At 41.4% G+C, this 21,593-nt stretch overlaps 1 protein-coding gene and 1 non-coding gene across 5 annotated transcripts in view; both read left to right on the top strand.

Annotated features, from left to right (window-relative positions):
* Positions 1–806: 806 nt before the first annotated feature.
* MCF2 (MCF.2 cell line derived transforming sequence) overlaps positions 807–21,593 on the top strand; it is a 114,719-nt gene continuing 93,932 nt past the window's right edge. For 2 of the 4 annotated variants that reach the window (XM_015128317.3, XM_015128316.3), the window contains exon 1: positions 847–1,017. Coding sequence is in view for 1 of the 4 variants with exons in the window: in XM_077989652.1 (XP_077845778.1) it covers positions 19,326–19,593 (268 nt within the window). In the remaining 3 variants the exon portion in view is untranslated. Of the gene's footprint in view, positions 1,018–19,245; positions 19,594–21,593 lie in introns of those variants that run through there. The other 2 variants (XM_077989648.1, XM_077989652.1) reach the window with 2 other exon arrangements.
* On the top strand, positions 8,724–8,827 carry LOC114675252 (small nucleolar RNA U13). Its single transcript, XR_003726337.1, has one exon. It is a non-coding gene; the product is annotated as a small nucleolar RNA U13 (small nucleolar RNA).

Raw genomic sequence — 21,593 nt, 5'->3', positions numbered from 1 at the left:
CAGAAAGTAGAATGGTGGTTTCCAGAGGATGGGGCAGGGTTTTGGGAAATGTTGATCAAGGGATACATCATTACACGTAGACAGGAGGACAAAGTTCAAGAGATCTGTTTTTTTATTTTTTTAAATTTTTTCATATTTTTATTTGTATATGTTTTTTGAGACGGAGTCTCACTTTATTGCCCAGGCTGGAATGCAGTGGTGTGATCTCAGCTCACTGCAACCTCTGCCTCTCGGGTTCAAGCGATTCTCCTGCCTCAGCCTCCTGAGTAGGTGGGATTACAGGTGTCTGCCATCACGCCCAGCTAATTTTTGTATTTTTAGTAAAGATGAGGTTTCACCATGTTGGCCAGGCTGGTCTCAAACTCCTGACCTCAAGTGATCCACCTACCTCAGCCTCCCAAAGTGCTGGGATTACAGGTGTGAGCCGCTGCACCCTGCCAAGAGATCTATTGTACATCATGATAACTATAGTTAATAACAATATATTGTATACTTGAAAACTGCTAAGGGAGTAGATTTTACATGTTCCCACCAGAAAAAGGATACATATGTGAGGTAAAGAAAGTATTAATTAGCCTGATTTAGCCATTCCAGGATGTATACATACATCAGAAATCATATTGTACATCATATAATTTTTATTTGTCATGTACAAAAAAAAAAAAAGACATGCCCAGCTTCTTCTGCATTTTGTGCAAAAGTATTTTGTTTTCAAACTGTCGGGCTAACTCTTGAGTGGGCGTTCTGTTTCTCCAGATTTGTCCTTGTAAATAAAAAAAAATTAGGTCTCCTTCCTCTACTGTGATACAGTGTATGATTTATAATTTTGTTTCTCGGTTCTACTTCAAGTCAAGGCTTCTCTACACTTTTAGTTGCTGACATCAGATTGGCTTTGAAACTTTTTTTCATGTTAAGAGCAAGAAGGCTTTTGTTTTTGGAGCAGGCAGAGAGTATTGTGCATTCTTTTGGCCGAGGAAACAGAATAAGCTGTGACCGTCTTAAGAACAAACATTTGTGGTAAGGATTTCTTTACCTTAGACTAATATAAGAAATGGATTGGGGCAATGAGTGGGTCAGTCTATTTTTATAGATAGGATCCCCCATAGCCAGTCATTTTCATTCTTGTGTTGTTTCCCCTTTTCCCTAGAATCCCCCATTTCTAAGACCAATGAGTTGCAGGACACAGTGCAGTTCTTGTAAAGGTGTATCCATCCATACAGACTGCAATAACCTGCTTTGGGTTCCTCTGACAGTTCTTTGTCAACTGTTCGGGTTCTTCTAAAATAATTAGGATTCCCAAGTAAAGGCAGGTGGGAATTTCTCAACTGTGGATTAAAACCTCACCACTGTAAACCTGGAATTATTGGTATAACAAATCTGATGTGCATCTGGGCTTCATGGGATGGCTGCACCTTGGTGTGGTTCCTATGGAATCTATGGGCCTCAGTCTCTGAGCCCTATAGTGATTAGGACTTGAGAAATTGCCTTGTGAACTTGCATATGATTGGCTTATAAATTTGGACAGCAGATTATTTATTTTCAGTGGGTAAAAGATCATTCCATTATTTGTGTCCAATTCTTTTTAAGCACGCGAATTTTCCAGACCAAGAACTACCTTGATCCCCAGAAGGTAGCCGGGGGGATGTAGACTTGGGGAGCAAAGAAAAATCGGAGGTCTTCAGGGCAATCTTCCAAAAGAATATGGTGATGTTTCTCACATTTTTTAAAGCAGGGTCTCTAGTGAGGCAAAACCACATTTTATTCTTGCTCTATAGTATTTATTTGTGGAGGTAGAAAGTTTCTGGGGAAGAAGTGGGACTGTGTATGTGAAGAACCTAGAGGTCTTCTCAGAATGAAAGGGTTGGAAACTCCAATCCTTTTTCTCTCTGATAAGCAAGGTTCTTGGAAGTTTCTTGAGGGGCCCAAAAAGGTCCTAATGAAAACTCACCAAACTTGGTGAGAAAGAGGTAGAAAGGGATGGGAGCAGCTCCCTCCCAGAGCCCTGTGTCCTCATTTTTTCATCTGAGCTGGTTGCTCTCCAGGCTAGCTGAAAATCTCTTTCTGAAATTCCCTTTGTCTGTGCTCCTATATCGGATCGTTGTTTCCTAGATTCATTGTCTTGCTCTTCGTTGATTTACTTCATCATATTTTGGGGGGAATACATTCTCTACTAACTTCTTTATATGGGTTATAAAGTTTTATTAATAATAATTATTATTATGTCTGAAAATGTCTTTGACAGCCTTCATTTTTGTTTGAGAGTCTGACGCAGTATAAAATTCCAAGCTGAAAAACCTTTTCTCCCCGATTTTGTATTTATTTTTCCATTAGTTTGTAGAATCCACTGTTGCTATTGAGAAGTTCAATGTCATTTTCTTTCATTTTTTTTTTCAACTTTAATTTTAGATAAGGGGGTAAATATGCAGATTTGTTATATGGGAATATTACATGATGCTGAGGTTTAAAGTACAGATCCTGTCACCCTGGTAGTGAGCATAGTGCCCAATAAGTGTTTTTTTTTTTTAATCCTCCCCACCTCCTTGCACCCTCTAGTAGTCCACAATATCTATTGTTCCCATATTAATGTCCATGTGTGCTCAATGCTTAGCTCCCATTTATAAATGAGAACATGTGGTACTTGGTTTTCTGTTCCTGCACTAACTTGCTTAGAATTATGGCCTCCAGCTCCATGCATGTTGCTGCAAAGAACGATTTCATTCCTTTTTTATGGCTGCCTAGTATTCCATAGAGTATATGTAGCACATTTTCTTTTCTTTCTTTTTTTTTTTTACTTTTATTTTTTATTTTTATTATTATACTTTAAGTTCTAGGGTACATGTGCACAACGTGCAGGTTTGTTATGTATGTATACATGTGCCATGTTGGTGTGCTGCACGCATTAACTCGTCATTTACATTAGGTATATCTCCTAATGCTATCCCTTCCCCCTCTCCCCACCCCACGTGTGTGATGTTCCCCTTCCTGTGTCCAAGTGTTCTCATTGTTCAATTCCCACCTATGAATGAGAACATGTGTGGTGTTTGGTTTTCTGTTCTTGCGATAGTTTGCTGAGAGTGATGGTTTCCAGCTGCATCCATATCCCTACAAAGGACATGAACTCATCCTTTTTTATGGCTTCTTAGTATTCCATGGTGTATATGTGCCACATTTTCTTAATCCAGTCTATCACTGATGGACATTTAGGTTGGTTCCAAGTCTTTGCTATTGTGAATAGTGCTGCAATAAACATATGTGTGCATGTGTCTTTATAGCAGCATGATGTATAATCCTTTGGGTATGTACCCAGTAATGTGATGGCTGGGTCAAATGGTATTTCTAGTTCTAGATCCTTGAGGAATCGCTACACTGTCTTCCACAATGGTTGAACTAGTTTACAGTCCCACCAACAGTGTAAAAGTGTTCCTATTTCTCCACATCCTCTCCAGCACCTGTTGTTTCCTGACTTTTTAATGATCGCCATTCTAACTGGTGTGAGATGGTATCTCATTGTGGTTTTGATTTGCATTTCTCTGATGGCGAGTGATGATGAGCATTTTTTCATGTGTCTGTTGGCTGCATAAATGTCTTCTTTTGAGAAGTGTCTGTTCATATCCTTTGCCCACTTTTTGATGGGTTTTTTTTTTTTTTTTCTTGCAAGTTTGTTTGAGTTCTTTGTAGGTTCTGGATATTAGCCCTTTGTCGGATGAGTAGATTGCAAACATTTTCTCCCATTCTGTAGGTTGCCTGTTCACTCTGATGGTAATTTCTTTTACTGTGCAGAAGCTCTTTAGTTTAATTAGATCCCATTTGTCAATTTTGGCTTTTATTGCCATTGCTTTTGGTGTTTTAGACATGAAGTCCTTGCCCATGCCTGTGTCCTGAATGGTATTGCCTAGGTTTTCTTCTGGGGTTTTTATGGTTTTAGGTCTAACATGTAAGTCTCTAATCCATCTTGAATTAATTTTCGTATAAGGTGTAAGGAAGGGATCCAGTTTCAGCTTTCTACTTATGGCTAGCCAGTTTTCCCAGCACCATTTATTAAGTAGGGAATCCTTTTCCCATTTCTTGTTTTTGTCAGGTTTGTCAAAGATCAGATGGTTGTAGATGTGTGGTATTATTTCTGAGGACTCTGTTCTGTTCCATTGGTCTATATCTCTGTTTCGGTACCATACCATGCTGTTTTGGTTACTGTAGCCTTGTAGTATAGTTTGAAGTCAGCGTGATGCCTCCAGCTTCGTTCTTTTGGCTTAGGATTGTCTTGGCAATGCGGGCTCTTTTTTGGTTCCATATGAACTTTAAAGTAGTTTTTTCCAATTCTGTGAAGAAAGTCATTGGTAGCTTAATGGGGATGGCATTGAATCTATAAATTACCTTGGGCAGTATGGCCATTTTCACGATATTGATTCTTCCTATCCGTGAGCATGGGATGTTCTTCCATTTGTTTGTGTCCTCTTTTATTTCATTGAGCAGTGGTTTGTAGTTCTCCTTGAAGAGGTCCTTCACATCCTTTGTAAGTTGGATTCCTAGGTATTTTATTCTCTTTGAAGCTATTGTGAATGGGAGTTCACTCATGATTTGGCTCTCCGTTTGTCTGTTATTGGTGTATAAGAATGCTACTGACTTTTGCACATTGATTTTGTATCCTGAGACTTCGCTGAAGTTGCTTATCAGCTTAAGGAGATTTTGGGCTGAGATGATGGGGTTTTCTAAATATACAATCATGTCATCTGCAAACAGGGACAATTTGACTTCCTCTTTTCCTAATCGAATACCCTTTATTTATTTCTCTTGCCTGATTGCCCTGGCCAGAACTTCCAACACTATGTTGAATAGGAGTGGTACATTTTCTTTATCTCATTTACCATTGATGGGAACCTGGGTTGATTCCATGTCTTTGCTACTGTGAACACTGCAGTGATGAACATACAAATGCATGTGTCTTTTTGGTAGAATAATTTCTTTTGGGTGCATACCCAGTAATGGGATTTCTGTGTCCAGTGGTAGATTTGTTTTAAGTTTAAATCTCCAGGCTACTTTTTACAGCGGCTGGACTAATTTACATTTCCACCAACAATGTATAAGTGTTTGCTTTCCTCTGCTGCCTTGCCAGCCAGCATCTGTTGTTTTTTGATTTTTTAGTAATAACCATTCTGACTGGTGTGAGATGGTATCTCATTGTGGTTTTGATTTCCCTTTCTCTGATGATTAGTGATGCTAAGTATTGTTTCATATATTTGTTGGCCACTTGTATGTCTTCTTTCAAAAAGTGTCTGTTCATGTCATTTGCCCACTTTTTAATGGTGTTATTTGGTTTTTACTTGTTAATTTATTTAAGTTCCCTATAGATTTTGAATATTAGGCCTTTGTCAGATACATAGTTTACAAATATCTTCTCCCATTCTGTAGGTTGTCTGTTTGCTCTGCTGGTAGTTTCTTTTACTGTACAGAAGCTCTTTAGTTTAATGAGGTCCCACTTATCTATTTTTGGTTTTGTTGCAATTGCTTTTAGGGACTCAGACAAAAATTCTTTCCAAGGCCAATGTCAAAAAGAGTATTTCCTAGGTTTTCTTCCAGGATTTCTATAGTTTGAGATCTTACATTAAAATCTTTAATCCATTTTTAGTTAATTGTTGCATATGGAGAAAGGTAGGGGTCCAGCTTCAGTCTTCTGCGTATGGCTAGCCAGTTATCTCAGCACCATTTACTGAATATGGAATTGTTTACCCATTGCTTGTTTTGGTTGGCCTTGTCAAAGATTAGATGGTTGTAGCTGTGCAGCTTTATTTCTGAGCTCTCTATTCTGTTCCTTTGGTCTATGTATCTGTTTTTGTACCACTACCAAGCTGTCTTTATTTGTTTGTTTTTGAGACTGAGTCTCACTCTGTCACCCAGGCTGGAGTGCAATGGCATGATCTCAGTTCACTGCAACCTCTGCCCCTGGATTCAAGCAATTCTCCTGCCTCAGCCTCCTCAGTAGCTGGAATTACAGGTGCCCGCCATGACACCCAGCTGATTTTTGTATGTTTTAGTAGAGATGGGGTTTCACCATGTTGGCCAGGCTGGTCTCAAACTCCTGACCTCAAGTGATCTGCCCACCTCAGCCTCCCAAAGTGCTGGGATTACAGGTGTGAGCCACTGTGCCCAGCCACCCAAGCTGTTTTGTTCACTGTGGCTTTATAGTATAGTTTGAAGTTGGGTAGTGTGATGCCTCCGTCTTTGTTCTTTTTGCTTTGGATTGCTTTAGTTATTTGGGCTCTTTTTTGGTTCCATGTGAATTTTAGAATAGTTTTTCTTTCTAAGTCTGTGAAGAATGTGATTAGCAGTTTGATAGGAATAGCACTGAATCTGTAAATTGCTTTGGGCAGTATGGCCATTTTTATGATATTGATTTTTCCAATCCGTGAACATGGAATGTTTTTCCATTTATTTGTGTCATTCCTGATTTCTTTCAGCAGCGTTTTGTAGTTCTCCTTGTAGAGACTTTTCACCTTGGTTAGGTGTATTTCTAGGTATTTCATTTTCTTTGTGGCTATTGTAAGTGGGATTGTGTTCTTTATTTTTGTTTAATTTTTCATTTCCACAGGTTATTGGGGAACGGGTGGTGTTTGGTTACATGAGTAAGTTCTTTAGTGGTGATTTGTTACATTTTGGGGACTGTGTTCTTGATTTCACTCTCAGCCTGGATGTTGTGGATACATAGAAATAGTACTGATTTTTGTACATTAATTTTGTATCCTGCAACTTTACTTAAGTTGTTTATCATTTCTAGGAGCCTTTTGGCAGCATCTTTAAAATTTTCTAAGTATAGATTCATATCATCAAGGAAAAGAGATTGTGTGACTTCTTTTCATACGTGGAGGCATCTTTCTCTTGCCTGATCTCTCTGGCTAGGACTTCCAGTACTATGTTGAATAGGAGTGGAGAGAGGGCATCCTTATCTTGTTCTGGTTCTCAAGATGAATAGTTCCACATTTCGCCCATTCAATATGATGTTTACTGTGGGTTTGTCATGAATGGCTCTTATTATTTTGATGTATTTTTTTGATACCTAGTCTGTTGAGGGGTTTTATCATGAAGGGATGTTGGAAGTTATTGAAAGCTTTCTCTGTGCCTATTGATCCTTTGTAAGATATTTACTTCTTTCCATCTATAAATATTTAAGTTCTCTATCATGTCTGTGGTATACTTTAAAATTCATAAGGATGTCTATCAGTGTAGTTATTTCTGAATAATCTCATTTTGCATTTGATAGGCTCTTTTAATACAAATATTCTTGTTCTTCAGTTCCGGAAAACTTTTTTTCTATTTCTTCTATTATTTCTTTGAAATATCCTTCCCAATTTTCCCTTGTGTGTGTTTTTTGTTTTTTGTTTGTTTGTTTTGTTTTGTTTTGTTTTGACAGAGTCTTGCTCTGTCACCCCGGCTGGAGTGCAATGGCACAATCTTGGCTCACTGCAACCTCCACCTCCAGGGTTTAAGCAATTCTCCTGCCTCAGCCTCCCGAGTAGCTGGGATTACAGGCACCCTCCGTCATGCCCAGCTAATTTTTGTATTTTTGTAGAGATGGGGTTTCACCATGTTGGCTAGGCTGGTCTTGAACTCCTGACCTCAGGTGATCCCCCCTCCTCGGCCTCCCAAAGTGCTGGGATTACAGGCATGAGCCACCGTGCCCAGCCTATCCTTTCCCATTTTCTCTGTTCTTTTTTTCTCTTGGATTCCTGTGAGATATTGGACCTCCTGAATTTATTCTTCTTGTCTCTTATCTTTTTTCTCACTCAACACTGAGACAATTCCACTATACTTTGCTAGAAACTCAATTTCTCACTCTCAAATAACAATTTCACCCTTCCCTTATTTCTTCAAATTTTCCACACTCACTCCTCTCTCTCCTCCTGATCACTATCATCTAATGACTGCAATTCATGACTTAGAAGAGAAAATAGATACAGGAGGTATATTAAGGCACATTACTGGGATTAACACATGCAGAAGAGTAGGGAAGAGAAGGAAGAAGGCTTCGTGACAGAAGCCTCATACAGCCTTACAAGAAATTCTAAAGATTGGATAATTTGCCAGTGTGGTCCCCATTTGGGACCAGGGAACTAGCCCCTGATACCCCAAGTCGTTCAGTCATTTAATGTGGGATGCCTTTGGAAGGGGCTGTGACCTTGGTTAGGCAGCTCTTTTCAGCTGAGGCAATCCCTGAATAAGGCTGACAGCCAAAGACTTATCTGCCAGCCTTCTCAACAGATGGGGCAATACGTCCTTCCTTCCTGAAGGAGGATCTGAAGGGCACATTACAGCTACCTGCACCTATCAGTGTTGTGCTGATATTGGCTCGAACCAGCTAGTGAGGGTCAACTCTGCACTTCCCTTCCTAACTTTGCATTCAGTGACATTGTGTTGGTAGCTTCGGACGCTTCTGCGGAGGTTTTAAAGTTTCACCAATCATTTTCAGGTCTAAAAGCTCTCTTTCTTTTTCTCCAATTGTTCTTTGTTCACAGTATTCCCTTATTGTTTATGGATTATAATAAGGATTTGAACCTTTCAGTGTGTAACCAATTAGCATTGTTTTTAAAGTTCACTGTTCCCTGAACTACGTCTGTTTCTTTCAGAGATTTTTTTCCATTTATCATTCCGTCCATATATCATCTCTTCAACTCTTAAAGGACCAGGCACTGTGTTAGGTGATGGGGACACAATAGTGAACAAGACACAAAAAGATCCTTCTTTAGTTCATAAACGTGATGATTGGGTTTTCATGTACATGTGTGAGATGTGCCTCCCTCAAAACTTGTTACAACATTGGCACATTACCCGTCTGACATGAAGGGAAAAAAAGACGTAAAAGGTTCCTGTTGTAGGTATTTTTTTCTTGTCAGAGAAAAAAACTAGTAAATATACAGATAAATACTATTATTTAAGGAAGTTGTCATTGCTATGAATGAACAAAATTCAGTGGATAGAGCATATGGGAGTAGCGGGATGTCTGTTTTAAAGAGTAGACTGGGACCATGTCTCTGCTGTGATAGTACTTAATCAGAGACCTGAATACAATCTGGATAGCAGGCCAGGTAAACCATTGCAGTGGGAGGCAGCCCCAGGGGTGATGGACTCTGAGGAAAGAACAAGCACTCTGTGTTCCAGGAACACCAGGAAGGCTAGTGTGGTTGGAGCAAAGTGTACGAGGTTAAGATTGACAAAGCAGGCAGGGCCCAGATCATTTTCACTGTTTGTCTTGGTCTCCTTTTGCATTTGGTGACTTCTGTCTGTTGGGGTTCTACCCGAGAAACAAGAACTAGTAAACTTTGTACATGTATGTGTAGAATCTTACGTGTGTGCTTTACATTTGTGTATGTTTAAATTGTGTATTATATACATTGTATACATGCATGTGTAATCTATTGACAGAGTGAGACACACAGAGGCGGAGAAAGGAAGAGACAGAGAGAAGGTGTTTTTGTAGTAGGCAGGTGGTTATTTCAAGAAATTGATTTTCAGGATCATGGGGTGCTGGCTAGGCAAGTTTGAAATATATAAAGCAGGCCAGCAGGCTGGAAATTCTCAGGCAGGAGTTGACACCTCAGACTTGAGGCAGAATTTCTTCTCCTTCAGGGAAATTTTAGTTTTGCTGTTAAGACCTTTCAACTGATTGGATGAGCCACCCAGATTTTCTTTTTTTTTTTTTTTTTTTTTTTTTTTTGAGACGGAGTCTCACGCTGTCGCCCAGGCTGGAGTGCAGTAGCGCGATCTCGGCTCACTGCAAGCTCCGCCTCCTGGGTTCACGCCATTCTCCTGCCTCAGCCTCCTGAGTAGCTGGGACTACAGGCGCCCGCCACCGCGCCCGGCTAATTTTTTGTATTTTTAGTAGAGACGGGGTTTCACTGTGGTCTCGATCTCCTGACCTTGTGATCCGCCCGCCTCGGCCTCCCAAAGTGCTGGGATTACAGGCTTGAGCCACCGCGCCCGGCCCCAGGTTTTCAAGGATAATCCCCTTTGTTTAAAGTCAACAGATTGTAGAAATTAATCATATATACAAAAACCTCACAGCGAGGCCCAGATTACTGTTTGATTGATTAATTATAGCCTAGCCAAGTTGACACGTAAAAGTAACCATCACGGTGACTTACCTCAAACATTTGGTGATCTTAGCCTGCCTGTTCGTATTTAAAGATGACATCCAGAAAAACTGATGGGGGAGTTTATAGGAGAGGGTTGCCAACTGGAAATTATTGCTTTAGGGTGACCAAGAGGAGGTATAGAATCTTATAACGGGAAACCTGTAAATACCAGATTGGGAAGTTTTTCCTCCAGAGGGCCTTCAGTTTCCCCAGAGAAGTCTCTACTCCCTTGGGAGGAGGGGATGTGCTATGTGTGGGTGCTGTCCTTCGATAATGGGTGGGTCTGGGGAGGCAGGAGGGACTTTTCCCACATTAGAGTCTTTTAATGAATGTCACTGTTTTGGGGCATGAGCCTCACTCCTACCCTTCACAGTACCTGCTGTCTCCAAATCGCAAGGCTTCCCTTTGGTCCATATTCCTTTCTGTGAGCCTATCTCCCACCTCATCCTAAGCTGGGGTTCCCTGAACATTGACTCATGACTTTGTCTACTTTTGACCTTCCAAAAATAGTGAAAATAGTGTGTTTCGTCTGCCATTTCAAACTACACAGACTAATTATTGCATGAAACAGCCTTTAAACATTGAGGGGAAGGTAAGGAAGGGAGTGTCTTTCTTTGCATCCTGAAGAACCACAGTGGCTTGGGAGGGGTCTGCAATAGCAACAGCCACAGAGCCAGTGACTGAGATGTAGCACAAATGCTACAGACCTCTGGGTTTCAGCTGACCCCTAAGGCCCCTGGATCCATGGCTTGGTCTGAATATGGGTAGTGGTGGTGAAACTCTCCTCCAGCTACAACGGCATTTCAAGTCATGCCAAAATATCAGTATTCTATTAAAATGGAGATACGGCTATCATCTTCTTCCCAATATTATAACGTGCTGTTCCTCCTGGGGGAGGCTCAGATGAGGCTGTTCTGTCCTTCTGGATTGAGTGCCTCCAGATAGGATGATTGAGAATGAAGATTCTGGGTAGAACAAATTATCATAGGAGGGGTAGGCTCCTAAGAAAAGAAATCTGGCTTGGATGGAAAAGGAGGAAGGAAGCAGAAGGAACCTAAACCAGAGAAAAGGAAGTGGTCAGGTGAAAGGGAAAACAATGGAAACTGGGCCTAAGAATCTCCCAGCACCTATTTCTCTCCTTTCATCATCCTCCATCACAACTTCGTTCTCATGTCCCCAATTTAATGCCCACACCCTATTCTAAGTTTACTCCTCGGAAAGAAGACCAAGGACACAAACAGACTCTGAAAGAACAGATAAATGACTAGGAAACAGAAAAAGATGCTCGACCACACAAGTAACCCAGAACTAGCTATTTCAACAACAATAAGAGGCCTTGGAAAGTCTGTCCTGAGAATACTTTCAAAATGAGTGTATCTCTAGCTTGAAATTTTAATACAGGATATTCTCTGTGCACATCCAAAGATTAGATTTCAGATAAAAATGACAATGTTCTTAGGAGAAAAAATACTTTGTTTTAAAATATCAGGGTTTCAATATTTCTATATTTTAAAAACATGGTATCTATCAACTGATGCATGAATAAACAAAATGTGGTCTAGCCATACAAGGAAGTATTATTCAGCGTTAAAAAGGAATGAAATACTGATACATGCTACAGCATGGTTAAACCTGGAGAACGTGCTAAGTGGAAGAATCCAAATATAAAAGCTACATATTGCAGGATTCCATCTGCGTGAAATGTCCAGAATAGGTAGATCCATTGAGACAGAAAATAGATTAGTGGTTTCCTAGGGCTGGTGGTGATGTGGGGCCTTAGGAAGTGACAGCTAAAGGGTACAGGTTTCTTTTGGGGATGATGAGATGTTCTAAAATTAGATTGTGATGGTTGTACATCTCTGTGAATATATTAAAACCATTGAATTGTACACTTTAAATGGGAGACTTGTATGGCATGTGTAGTCTATCTCAATAATGCTGTTACAATAAAAAATATGATATTCTGGAATACTGGAATCCTTAAAAATGATACAGTAATTGCTAAGAGGTGAATCTATTCATGGATTGGGAGACTAGACTTTATAAGCTTTATAAGCACTAAGATTCCTTTAAGACAGAGGAAGACTGAGAATTACGGAATTTTATTCTGGCGTAATGTTATCAAGCTACAGATCTGCAAAATTATAATTCATTGGTATGGTTGTTTTCACTTCAGAAATGCTAGGATCAGAGTCAGCCAACTTACAGTCTAGTTCTAGTTATGCTTTGGACAAACAGCACAAACTTCGGAAACTCAGCTCCTCAAAACCTCAGTCTCCTCACCTGGAAAGTGGCAGTAAATAAACTGGGCCTTCCTTGTACATGTGTTGGGAGGATCAAATGAGATGAGAGATGAAAAAGTGCTTAAAACATTATGCAAATGAAGATGTATACTTATTATTAATTTTGTAATTATTAGTAGTAACAGCAACTGTATATCAAATTAAGATGGTAAACTACTCATCATGTAAAGACTTGATCCTTTAAATTCGTCTTTATATGAACTAAACAACATGTCTTACATACTAAGTCCTCGTTGTACATTTTTTATTGGTCATCGTTGCCTAAGAATATGTATTTTTGAGAAATAACCAGGTCATATGTACAACTATGGACCTATAGTACAGTCTATTACCTATACTTTTATCTTCACGTGACCTATATAACCAGTCTGGTAAAACCAGTTTTGTTAGGTCAAGCTGTTTAACTTGGTCTTCTAGCTGTTTAACTTGGTCATCTTTTCAGATGGCAGTCTCGAGTCCCAATTCATGTCAGTAAATATTTGATTGGGTGGCACAGAAACTCAGAAAGAAACAAACTATTCCCATTTCGTTGAGCCTAAACTCATCATGCCTAATGTGGAAAGAAGCAGGTCTAGCTAAAAATTAAAGAAAGAATTGGGAAGTTATGATTCCAAACTCCTACTCCTGACTCTAATTCTGCCCCAAGCAGTTAACATTTGCATTTCCAATATATCATCATCGTTTGAGCAAGTACTCAAAGCATTTCATAAAAGGACTGCCAACATTTACAGAAGTACTTGTTTGCTCGACTACAAATATAATTGCATTGGAAATATTCTTAAACTTTTTACACAGCCTTTGGCCATCAGAACAGAGCAAGGATTTTTATTTTTGTTTTTATTCTGAGACAGGGTCTCGCTTTGTCACCAAGGCTAGAGTACAGTGGCACAATCGTGGCTCACTGCAGCCTCAATCCCTGACCTCCAACCGGGCTCAGGTGAGCCTCCCACTTCAGACCCCAGAGTAGCTGGGACTACAGGGATACACCACCACACCTGGCTGATTTTTGTATTTTTTATGGAGACGGGGTCTCCCTTTGCTGCTCAGGCTGGTCTTGAACTTCTGGGCTCAGGTGATCCAACTACCTTGACCTTCCAAAGTACTAGGATTACAGGCATGAGCCACCGCGTCTGGCCCAGAGCAAGTTTTAAAGGAGCTACTTCTTTTAAAGCACAACAGAAATCATATTTACCTCTGAAACAATGTTTTCTTTGGAAAGGAAAGTTTTGGCCTTTAAAATGGCACGAAATTGAAGATCTATAAATGGAAACATATAAGAATAAAATTTCTGAGGAATTTCCTGAGAAGGGATAAACATTAAGTCAATGTCAGGGCCTGGATTCAGGTCAATTCATTGATCAATCTCTTTGGGCTTACTTAGCTGAGGGTGTCAAAATGACTCCCTTGCATTTAACATACTTTTCAGGATTTTTACATACATCTAAGAAGGCTCCATGATGCCAATCTGGAGTTAGATTATAATGTATCAGTCATAATGTATTAGTTTGGATTCTTTTGGTTGCAAATGATAGAACCCCAACTGTAAGCTAGCTTAAGGACAAAAGAAAATTTATTGATCTATGTAACTGAAAAATCTAGTGGGTGGATATTTCTTCAGTCATGGCTGGATCCAGATGTTCAAATAATATCATTAGGAATCTGTTTATATGTATCAGCCCTGTTTTCATGATATTGGTTTCATTTTCAGGCAGCCTGTCTTTGCAGCCTTAGGCTTACCTCATCTTTGTAACGAACAATTCAGTGAAGATAATTTCTACCTTTCATTGGTTCTAGAAATTCCTGGGATTGTGTATCATTGCTTCAAACTTATCACAGTGGCCATGGGGACAGAACACGCTGATTTCTTTGGCCTGGATTACCCTCCTGCCCTGAAGTGGGGGTTTGCTGGAAGTCTCATCTGTGTCACATGGATTTAGAATGGAACAGGGACTCTCCATAGGAATGTTGAAGTACACAGATGCCAACTAGGCAGGCAAAAACTACCAATGTCCCCTGCATACATGGCAAAGAACCTAATGTGTGAAACTTGATACAGTCCTTTATATAATCATAAGTAATTTATATAAATTGTGAAGTTGCTATTATCCTTATTCTACAAATGAGGAGTTTTCATTTGGTAACCCCCTCACATGTCAATAGACTTCCTGAATTCTGTAGAACCTCTCAAAATCAAAGGTAGTAAGGATATTTTTAATTTTATTGCCTACTTCCATTTTCAGCATTTCAGACGTTCTGGTTTCTCAAAACATATGCCTAATTTACTATAATGAAATAATATTCCAGGCCAAGGTGGGCAGATTACTTGAGGACAGGAGTTTGAGACTAGCCTGGCCAACATGGCGAAACCCCATCTCTACTAAAAAAAAAAAAAAAAAAAAAAAAAAAAATTAGCCAGGCATGGTGGCGTGCAACTGTAATCTCACCTACTTGGGAGGCTGAGGCGCGAGGATCACTTGAGTCCAGGTGGTGGAGGCTGCAGTGAGCTGAGATTGAGCCACTATACTCCAGTACTCCAGACTCTGTCTTAAACAAAAAGAAAAGAAGAGAAGAGAAGGAAGGAAGGAAGGAAGGAAGGAAGGAAGGAAGAAAGAAAAGAAAGAAAAAGAAGAAAGAAAGAAAGAAAGAGAAAGAAAAGAAAGGAAGGAAGGAAAACAAAGAAAAGAAAGAAAAAGAAAGAAAAGAGAAAGAAAGAAAAGAAAGAAAAGAAAAGGAAGGAAGGAAGGAAGGAAGGAAGGAAGGAAGGAAGGAAGGGAAGGAGGGAGGGAGGGAGGGAGGGAGGGAAGGAGGGAGGGAGGGAGGGAGGGAGGGAGGGAAGGAGGGAGGGTATTCCCTGTTACTCAAATTCCCTGTGTCCTACTCAGGAGGGGTAAGATTTAGGCAAATGGTGTAACACCTTACTACATCACATTAGAGAGAGAAATTTGGTATAAGGCTGGTTTATCCTTAGAATTCATCCAAGGGCATTAATGAAATAATACCAAAGGGCCTTATTTCCGAAAGAGTTAGTTACATTGTAAGGCCCCAAAGACTGCATTATAAAGTAATGTAGATGAATCTGAATGTGCTAGGCAAATTAAAGACTGAGTTACAGCTATGCGTCTTTTTCTTCAGACCTGAAAAACCCTGAGATTAGTGTTCTTTCCAATAAGGGTCGGCAGTAAAATTAAGACTGATGTTCACTCATTGTCACTTTATTCACCCATTCAGGTAACCCACATTTTGAGGGCCTACTATATGCCAAGCCCTGGAAGACAGTGCTTAATAAGACATTTCTCCTGGCATCAAGGGCCTCAGAGTATTTCTGAATGATAGACCTGCAAACAATTGCAACACATGATAAGAATCAGCTTGAGAAAGGTAGGATGAACGGGCATGAAAGAAGGTGTTTGGTTCAGGGAGTCTAGCAAAGCTTCAGAGAAGAGGTAATTATTTTCAATGACTGCATAATTAATGATTTTATGGATGACACAGAAGGAGCTCATGTGAGCTTAGGCTTTCTCTCCCTCTCTCATATTTGGCTATCATCTATCCATCCACTCAATGTTTTTTCCAGCATTCTTTCAATGCTTATAGATAGCACGTAGTTGAAATTATACTGCATATTCATCTTGCATGCAGATAAGTCAATCAACATAAGGTCATGATCATTTTCTCGTGTTCTTAAAAATCCTTCAATAATTTCATTTTAAAAATTAGACTTTTTAAGATAATTCTAGATTCATAAGCAGCTGTAAGAAATAATACACAGAGGCTGGGCGTGATAGCTCACGCTTGTAATCCCAGCACTTTGGGAGGCCAAGGTGGGCGGATCACCTTAGGTCAGGAGTTCGAGACCAGCTTGGCCAACATGACAAAACCCCATCTCTACTAAAAATACAAAAATTAGCCGGTGTGGTGGCGTGCACCTGTAATCCCAGCTACTCAGGAGGCTGAGGCATCAGAATTGCTTGAACCCAGGAGGCAGAGGTTGCAGTGAGCCGAGATCGTGCCACTGCACTCCAGCCTGGGTGACAGAGCAAGACTCCATCTCAAGAAAAAAAAAGAAATAATACAGAGAGATCTTGTATCCCCTTTACCAAGTTTCCCCCAATGGTAACATCTTGCAAAATCATATAGTACAATATCACAAGCAGAATATTGGCATTGATAGAATCAAGATACAGAACAGTTCCATCACTACAAGGAATGCCATTTTTAATAATTGATATGTGTAACAATCCATTGTATGCACTTATGGATAAAACATCCATAAAATCCATTATGGATAATGGATTTATGGATATCCATTTAGGGATGTATCATAATTTATTATCCTGCTATTGTTTGATGTGTGGGTTGTATCCAATTTGGGGCTATAATTAATAATGCTTTGCATATAAACTTTTGTCAAAAATCTCTGATTATTTCTGTAGGAGAGATCCTCAAGTTAAAGGGTATGTACATTTTAAGGTTCACAATTTGTTGAAGAGACTATTCTTTCTCCATTGAATTGTCTTGGCACCATGGTCACAAATAATTTACCTTAGATGCAAGGGTTTTCTCTGGATTCGCAGTTCTATTCTATTGATCTATAAGTCTATCATTATATTAGTATCACACTGATTTGATTATTGCAGCTTTGTAGTAAGGTTTTAAATCAGGAAGTGTGAGTCCTCTTTTTTTTTTTTTTTTTTTTTCAAGATTGTTTTGGCTATTCTGGATCCCTTGAAGGATATTATTTTTTTGGTTACCTTATTTCTTTGTAAATAACCTCCCATTTGTGATTTGACTTTTGTTTATGTTTTTAATTATACAGAAGTTTAAAATTTTTCCTTTTAGATTTTTATATTTTTTACATATGTAGAAAACATTCTTTTATCTTGTTAAGTTTCTAATAGCTTTCTAAACCTAAAGTTATTTTTCCATTTATTTCCTTCTTTTTAAAAAAAGGAGTTACAAAAATAACAGTTGCTAATAACTGTAAAAAGTTTAACATACTTATTAAGCAAAAAACATGAGATTTCTCCTATAACCAAGTGCTTTCCAATTTCACTTTACAGAGATCAACACTGTTAGCAGTTTGTATCCTTCCCAATCATTTTCTATCACCATACACACGTATAGTGTTTAAAATAAGGGATAAAACAATAAATATTGTTTTGCATCTTACTTTTTTACACTTGACAACATGGCAGGGCATCTGTCCATTTGCAGATCAATCTCATATTTTTAAATTATGCTATGGAAAGTCTTTCCCATTGTTAGATTTTAAAAATGTCTTCCTAGGTTGTTATTTAGAACTTTTATAGACTACCCCTCATTTGTGTCTTATTTATTTTTAACTTATTTTACAACAACTGCCACATTAGTAGAATTCTTAATGTCATCCTATCCACAGTAGTGCGGAAATTTTAACTGGTTGCTCCTCTACCCTCTGCACACGTTCAAGAGAGAGGCTGGCAAACATTCTGCCTGGTTGACTTAACACATTCAAATAACTTACACATTCAGATAAAAATATACAAATCAACTCCCAGAAGTTGAAAAAGCAAGGCTAGGGGAAGAGGTGTGTGCTTGTAGCGGGGACGTGTGTGTGTGTGTGTTCCTCCCTTACTCACTCTGCCTTTTGCACTTGCCTACCCCCACTTTCCTCGGGTATAAATTGGTGATTGCTCATAAGAGATCTACTTGGAATGATTGGCCTGTATAATATTAGTCCACTCTCCCGCCAGAAAATTTTGAAGAGGATAAGTATTAAAGAAAAAAGTGACATGTGGCATTTGCAATTCCCATCAGGACTTCTAAGCATTAGAGCAAAATTGGGGCGAATCCCTATGGCATTAGCTCGGCTTCAGACACACAATTTTTTAAAATGCTAACACCCCAGGCCTCTCCTCAGCCGGCTACTGCTTCACAAGCAGGGCTCCCTCAGGTCCTGCATACCCCTTTCCTTCCAGGCACTGCGGAGCTCCATCTTCCCTTAGCCCAGTCTTTGAGGGCTTTGGGTTCAGGGCAAGGAAGGAGCTCTAGCTCCTTTCGTTTTCCATTTGGCTTCTTAAACGGGGTGCCTCCTCTTGCCTTTCCATTTTCTCGTGTCCTCTCTAAAGCGTGTCAAGTCTCTCATGCCCATGGCAGATGGCAGCTCAAGTGTCTATACAGGGGGCTTGGCATTTGGGACCTGAAGGGCGTGGGACTTGGCATATCCAAAGACCGAGATCAGAGTATGTCTGTGTGTTTGTTTGCATCCTCGGAGGACATATTTCGGCTTCAGCACAGGGCCTTTCAGACTATTCAGGGCTCGTATCCTCTTGGGGCACAGACGGTAGCACTGACTGGGCGGCCTGCATGTGCTCACACAGTGTAACTCCCTTGCGCCGTCTTTGCCCAGGTGGATACTGGCCAGGATGCTAAGGAACCGCCAAGACTTGCATGAGTTGCCATGAGAGTGCGAGGCTGGGCTGTCTCTCCCACCACACGTGCTAACCTAGGCTGGCCTTTCGTCCCTCGAAAATGGGCATCTCGGCAGAAATTCTCCCTTTTGGCTCCTTGCGTCCCTCCTCCACAGCCCCCGCCTCCTTTCATTCACCGGTGGCTAAGAGGGGGCGTGGGTGTGCGCACCCAGGGAGAGTTGCCCCCGCAGCGGCGGTGAACAGAGCGCTCCGCCGGAGCCCCAAACTCCTAACAAGTTCCCGGACTCTGCGCGCGCGGACCTCTCAGGCCCCTGCGCCTCTGTCCCTACTAGAGGGGCTCCGGAGGACTGGCGGCTGCGGCGCGGCTGGGCTGAGCCGGGTCAGGGGCTGTACCCCTCCGGCAGTGCCTGAGCGAGCAGCGGCGGCGCCCGAGTCAGAGCTGGGCAGCTGCTGGCTGGAGTAGCGGCCCTGCCCGGGACTCCAGCGTGAGGATGGCAGCGGCAGGGGCCCGGCCCCACCTGGGTTCGCCAAGGCGGGCGGCCAGGCACATACCCCAAGCTGCCGCTTCGGCGCCGTGGACCCCAGTGTCGTGCGGCAGGATCCCAGGCCTGCCCCAGAACCCAGACGGCTGCACTTTCATGCCGATAGCCCAGGCGATCCCTCTGCAGGTGGACATGGCCATGGCCCTGCAGCGCGTGAGGATTGCCGAGAAGTACGGGAAGAACTACCTCTGCCTCCTGCAAGCAGTCTTCGTGGCAGGTAAGGCCCCTCCTCTCATCTCCTCCCTGGCGGCCTCTGGCTCGCTTGCCCTTCTTCTCGCCTGCTGCCTCCCCAGCCCGCCCGGCTTTTCTTTATTTTCCAGTCCACACCCCGCCCGGCGCGCACTTTGTCTTCCAGTCCACACACCGCCCTCCGCCCACCGCGCGCACCCACGCTTTCGCGCTGCAGTGGCTCTCCCAGTCACGAACTCGCTGGGTCATCCGTTCTCTGTTCCTCTGGCCAGCTGCCGCGCTGCGGGCGTGCAGCTCTGCTCTCAACTCGGACACTGCAGGAGGACTGTGGGAAAGTGCAGGAAGCGGTATGAGAATGTCTCTGCCATTGCTGGTTCTGGTCTTCTATCCCCTTCTCACCCACTTTGGTGCGTCCCCGGAGAAGTGGGAATAGAGTGTCAACACTGCATCTCACACAGCAGAACCCAGCCTCCTTGAGGAGTGCACTTCCCTTGTAATATTCCCTGAAGTTGAAAAAGCAATGTTTTTTGCTTTTGTTTTTCCCATAACGCATGTGGAGGAAACCAAGTCAAAAAGGCACTCGGGTTCTGGGTTCTGAAACCAGCAGCTGGCCGTGGCAGGACAGGTGGGGGAGTAGTTGTAGGGAAACAGCTGCTGCCACTGACTTGGGCTTTGCACCCAGAAAAGCGCATCTTTTCATCTCGGTCCATGAGCTTCTTGCTTCCCTACAAAGGCAGAAGCTCTTGTTCGTCTGGAAGGACAAACAAAAGCAAAGTCAAGTAACTCACAAAGTCTCTACGGCCACTGCCATGGTTTGATTAAGGGGAGTGAGTGGGGTCACATGGACTTCGTCACTTGCCAGTCGTGATACACTCACATTTAGCAAGCTGAAGTTGCCCAGCTTTGGGGTTGGTGCAACAGGAAGGATGCTGCAGGCTGTGGGACTGCGTTCCTATGGGGCCATTCTGACTGGGGCACGGGGGCAGTCTCAGAACAAAGTGCAACTCTGTGACCTGAAGTTCAGCCAGAGCTTTTCAGAGGAGTCTGCAAGGTGCTGCAATTGATGTGTGCGCCTTCCTGTGCGCCCAAGGTAGTTTTGACTTACTAGGTTCTAGGCCTTGCAGTGGAAGTTTTGGTATTCAAAAAATAGACTTGGTGGCAATTTCCCACAAATCAGATAGCCACAACACATGTTCCCAATATACCTCCTTATTCAGTGCTATCCACAAATCTAAAGGAGGCCATGCAAACATCTTCAGTTAGACCAGAGGAAATTAATTCAAGGCTGTGGTCTATGCATCTTCATCACGCAGAACTCTTTGGTCTTGCTTGTTTTGTTTTGAGCTGGTCAATATTATTTTCTATATGTAATAAATCATTAAGGGGAATGTGGTAATGGGGCACAAACGAGTTCAGGTCTTATGAGCAATTTAAATAATTTTTGGAGACTACAAAAAAATATTGCTGAAACATTCTGTGCAGTACAGTGGAAAGTACTTTGCGTTTTGTTCTCATTTACCTTCTGCATCGTCCTGGGAGCTGAAAAAAAAAACAAAAACAAAACAACAACAAAAAACTCCTTTGGAGGAATGCATGCTTAATCACAAAGGTCAAATTAGTTATGCTATGAAATGTAAGTTGACATTTTTACTGCTAGTGATTTCTCTTTTTTCTAGAGTTGTGTGATGTTTCATCTGTTCACACTTTTGAAGGCTCCTACATGTTGACAGGCCCCCATTCCTGTGGCATTACAATTGCCATAACACCTAAAGGACACCAGTTGCTGTGCTGTGTTTTTACCTGGGCCTGCAGTACTTTTGTACCTTTTCAGCATTTGCCCCAGAAGGGATTTGTAGCCATGCGATTAGAGTACACACTGTAATACAACAATTTTAAATGTAAATGGATTTCATATACTTCAAAGCTATTTGTATATTAAAATATGTTTACAAAGTTTTTCACTGTGGTAAATAACTTTCTGAACAATCACGTCAAAAATGACCATTTATGGATTGCTCAGGCCCGGAA

This window comes from Macaca mulatta, chromosome X (assembly GCF_049350105.2).
Source record: "Macaca mulatta isolate MMU2019108-1 chromosome X, T2T-MMU8v2.0, whole genome shotgun sequence".
Taxonomy (NCBI): domain Eukaryota; kingdom Metazoa; phylum Chordata; class Mammalia; order Primates; family Cercopithecidae; genus Macaca; species Macaca mulatta.
Note: the sequence above shows the minus strand (reverse complement) of the source record. Positions and strands in the feature narration are given on the sequence as shown.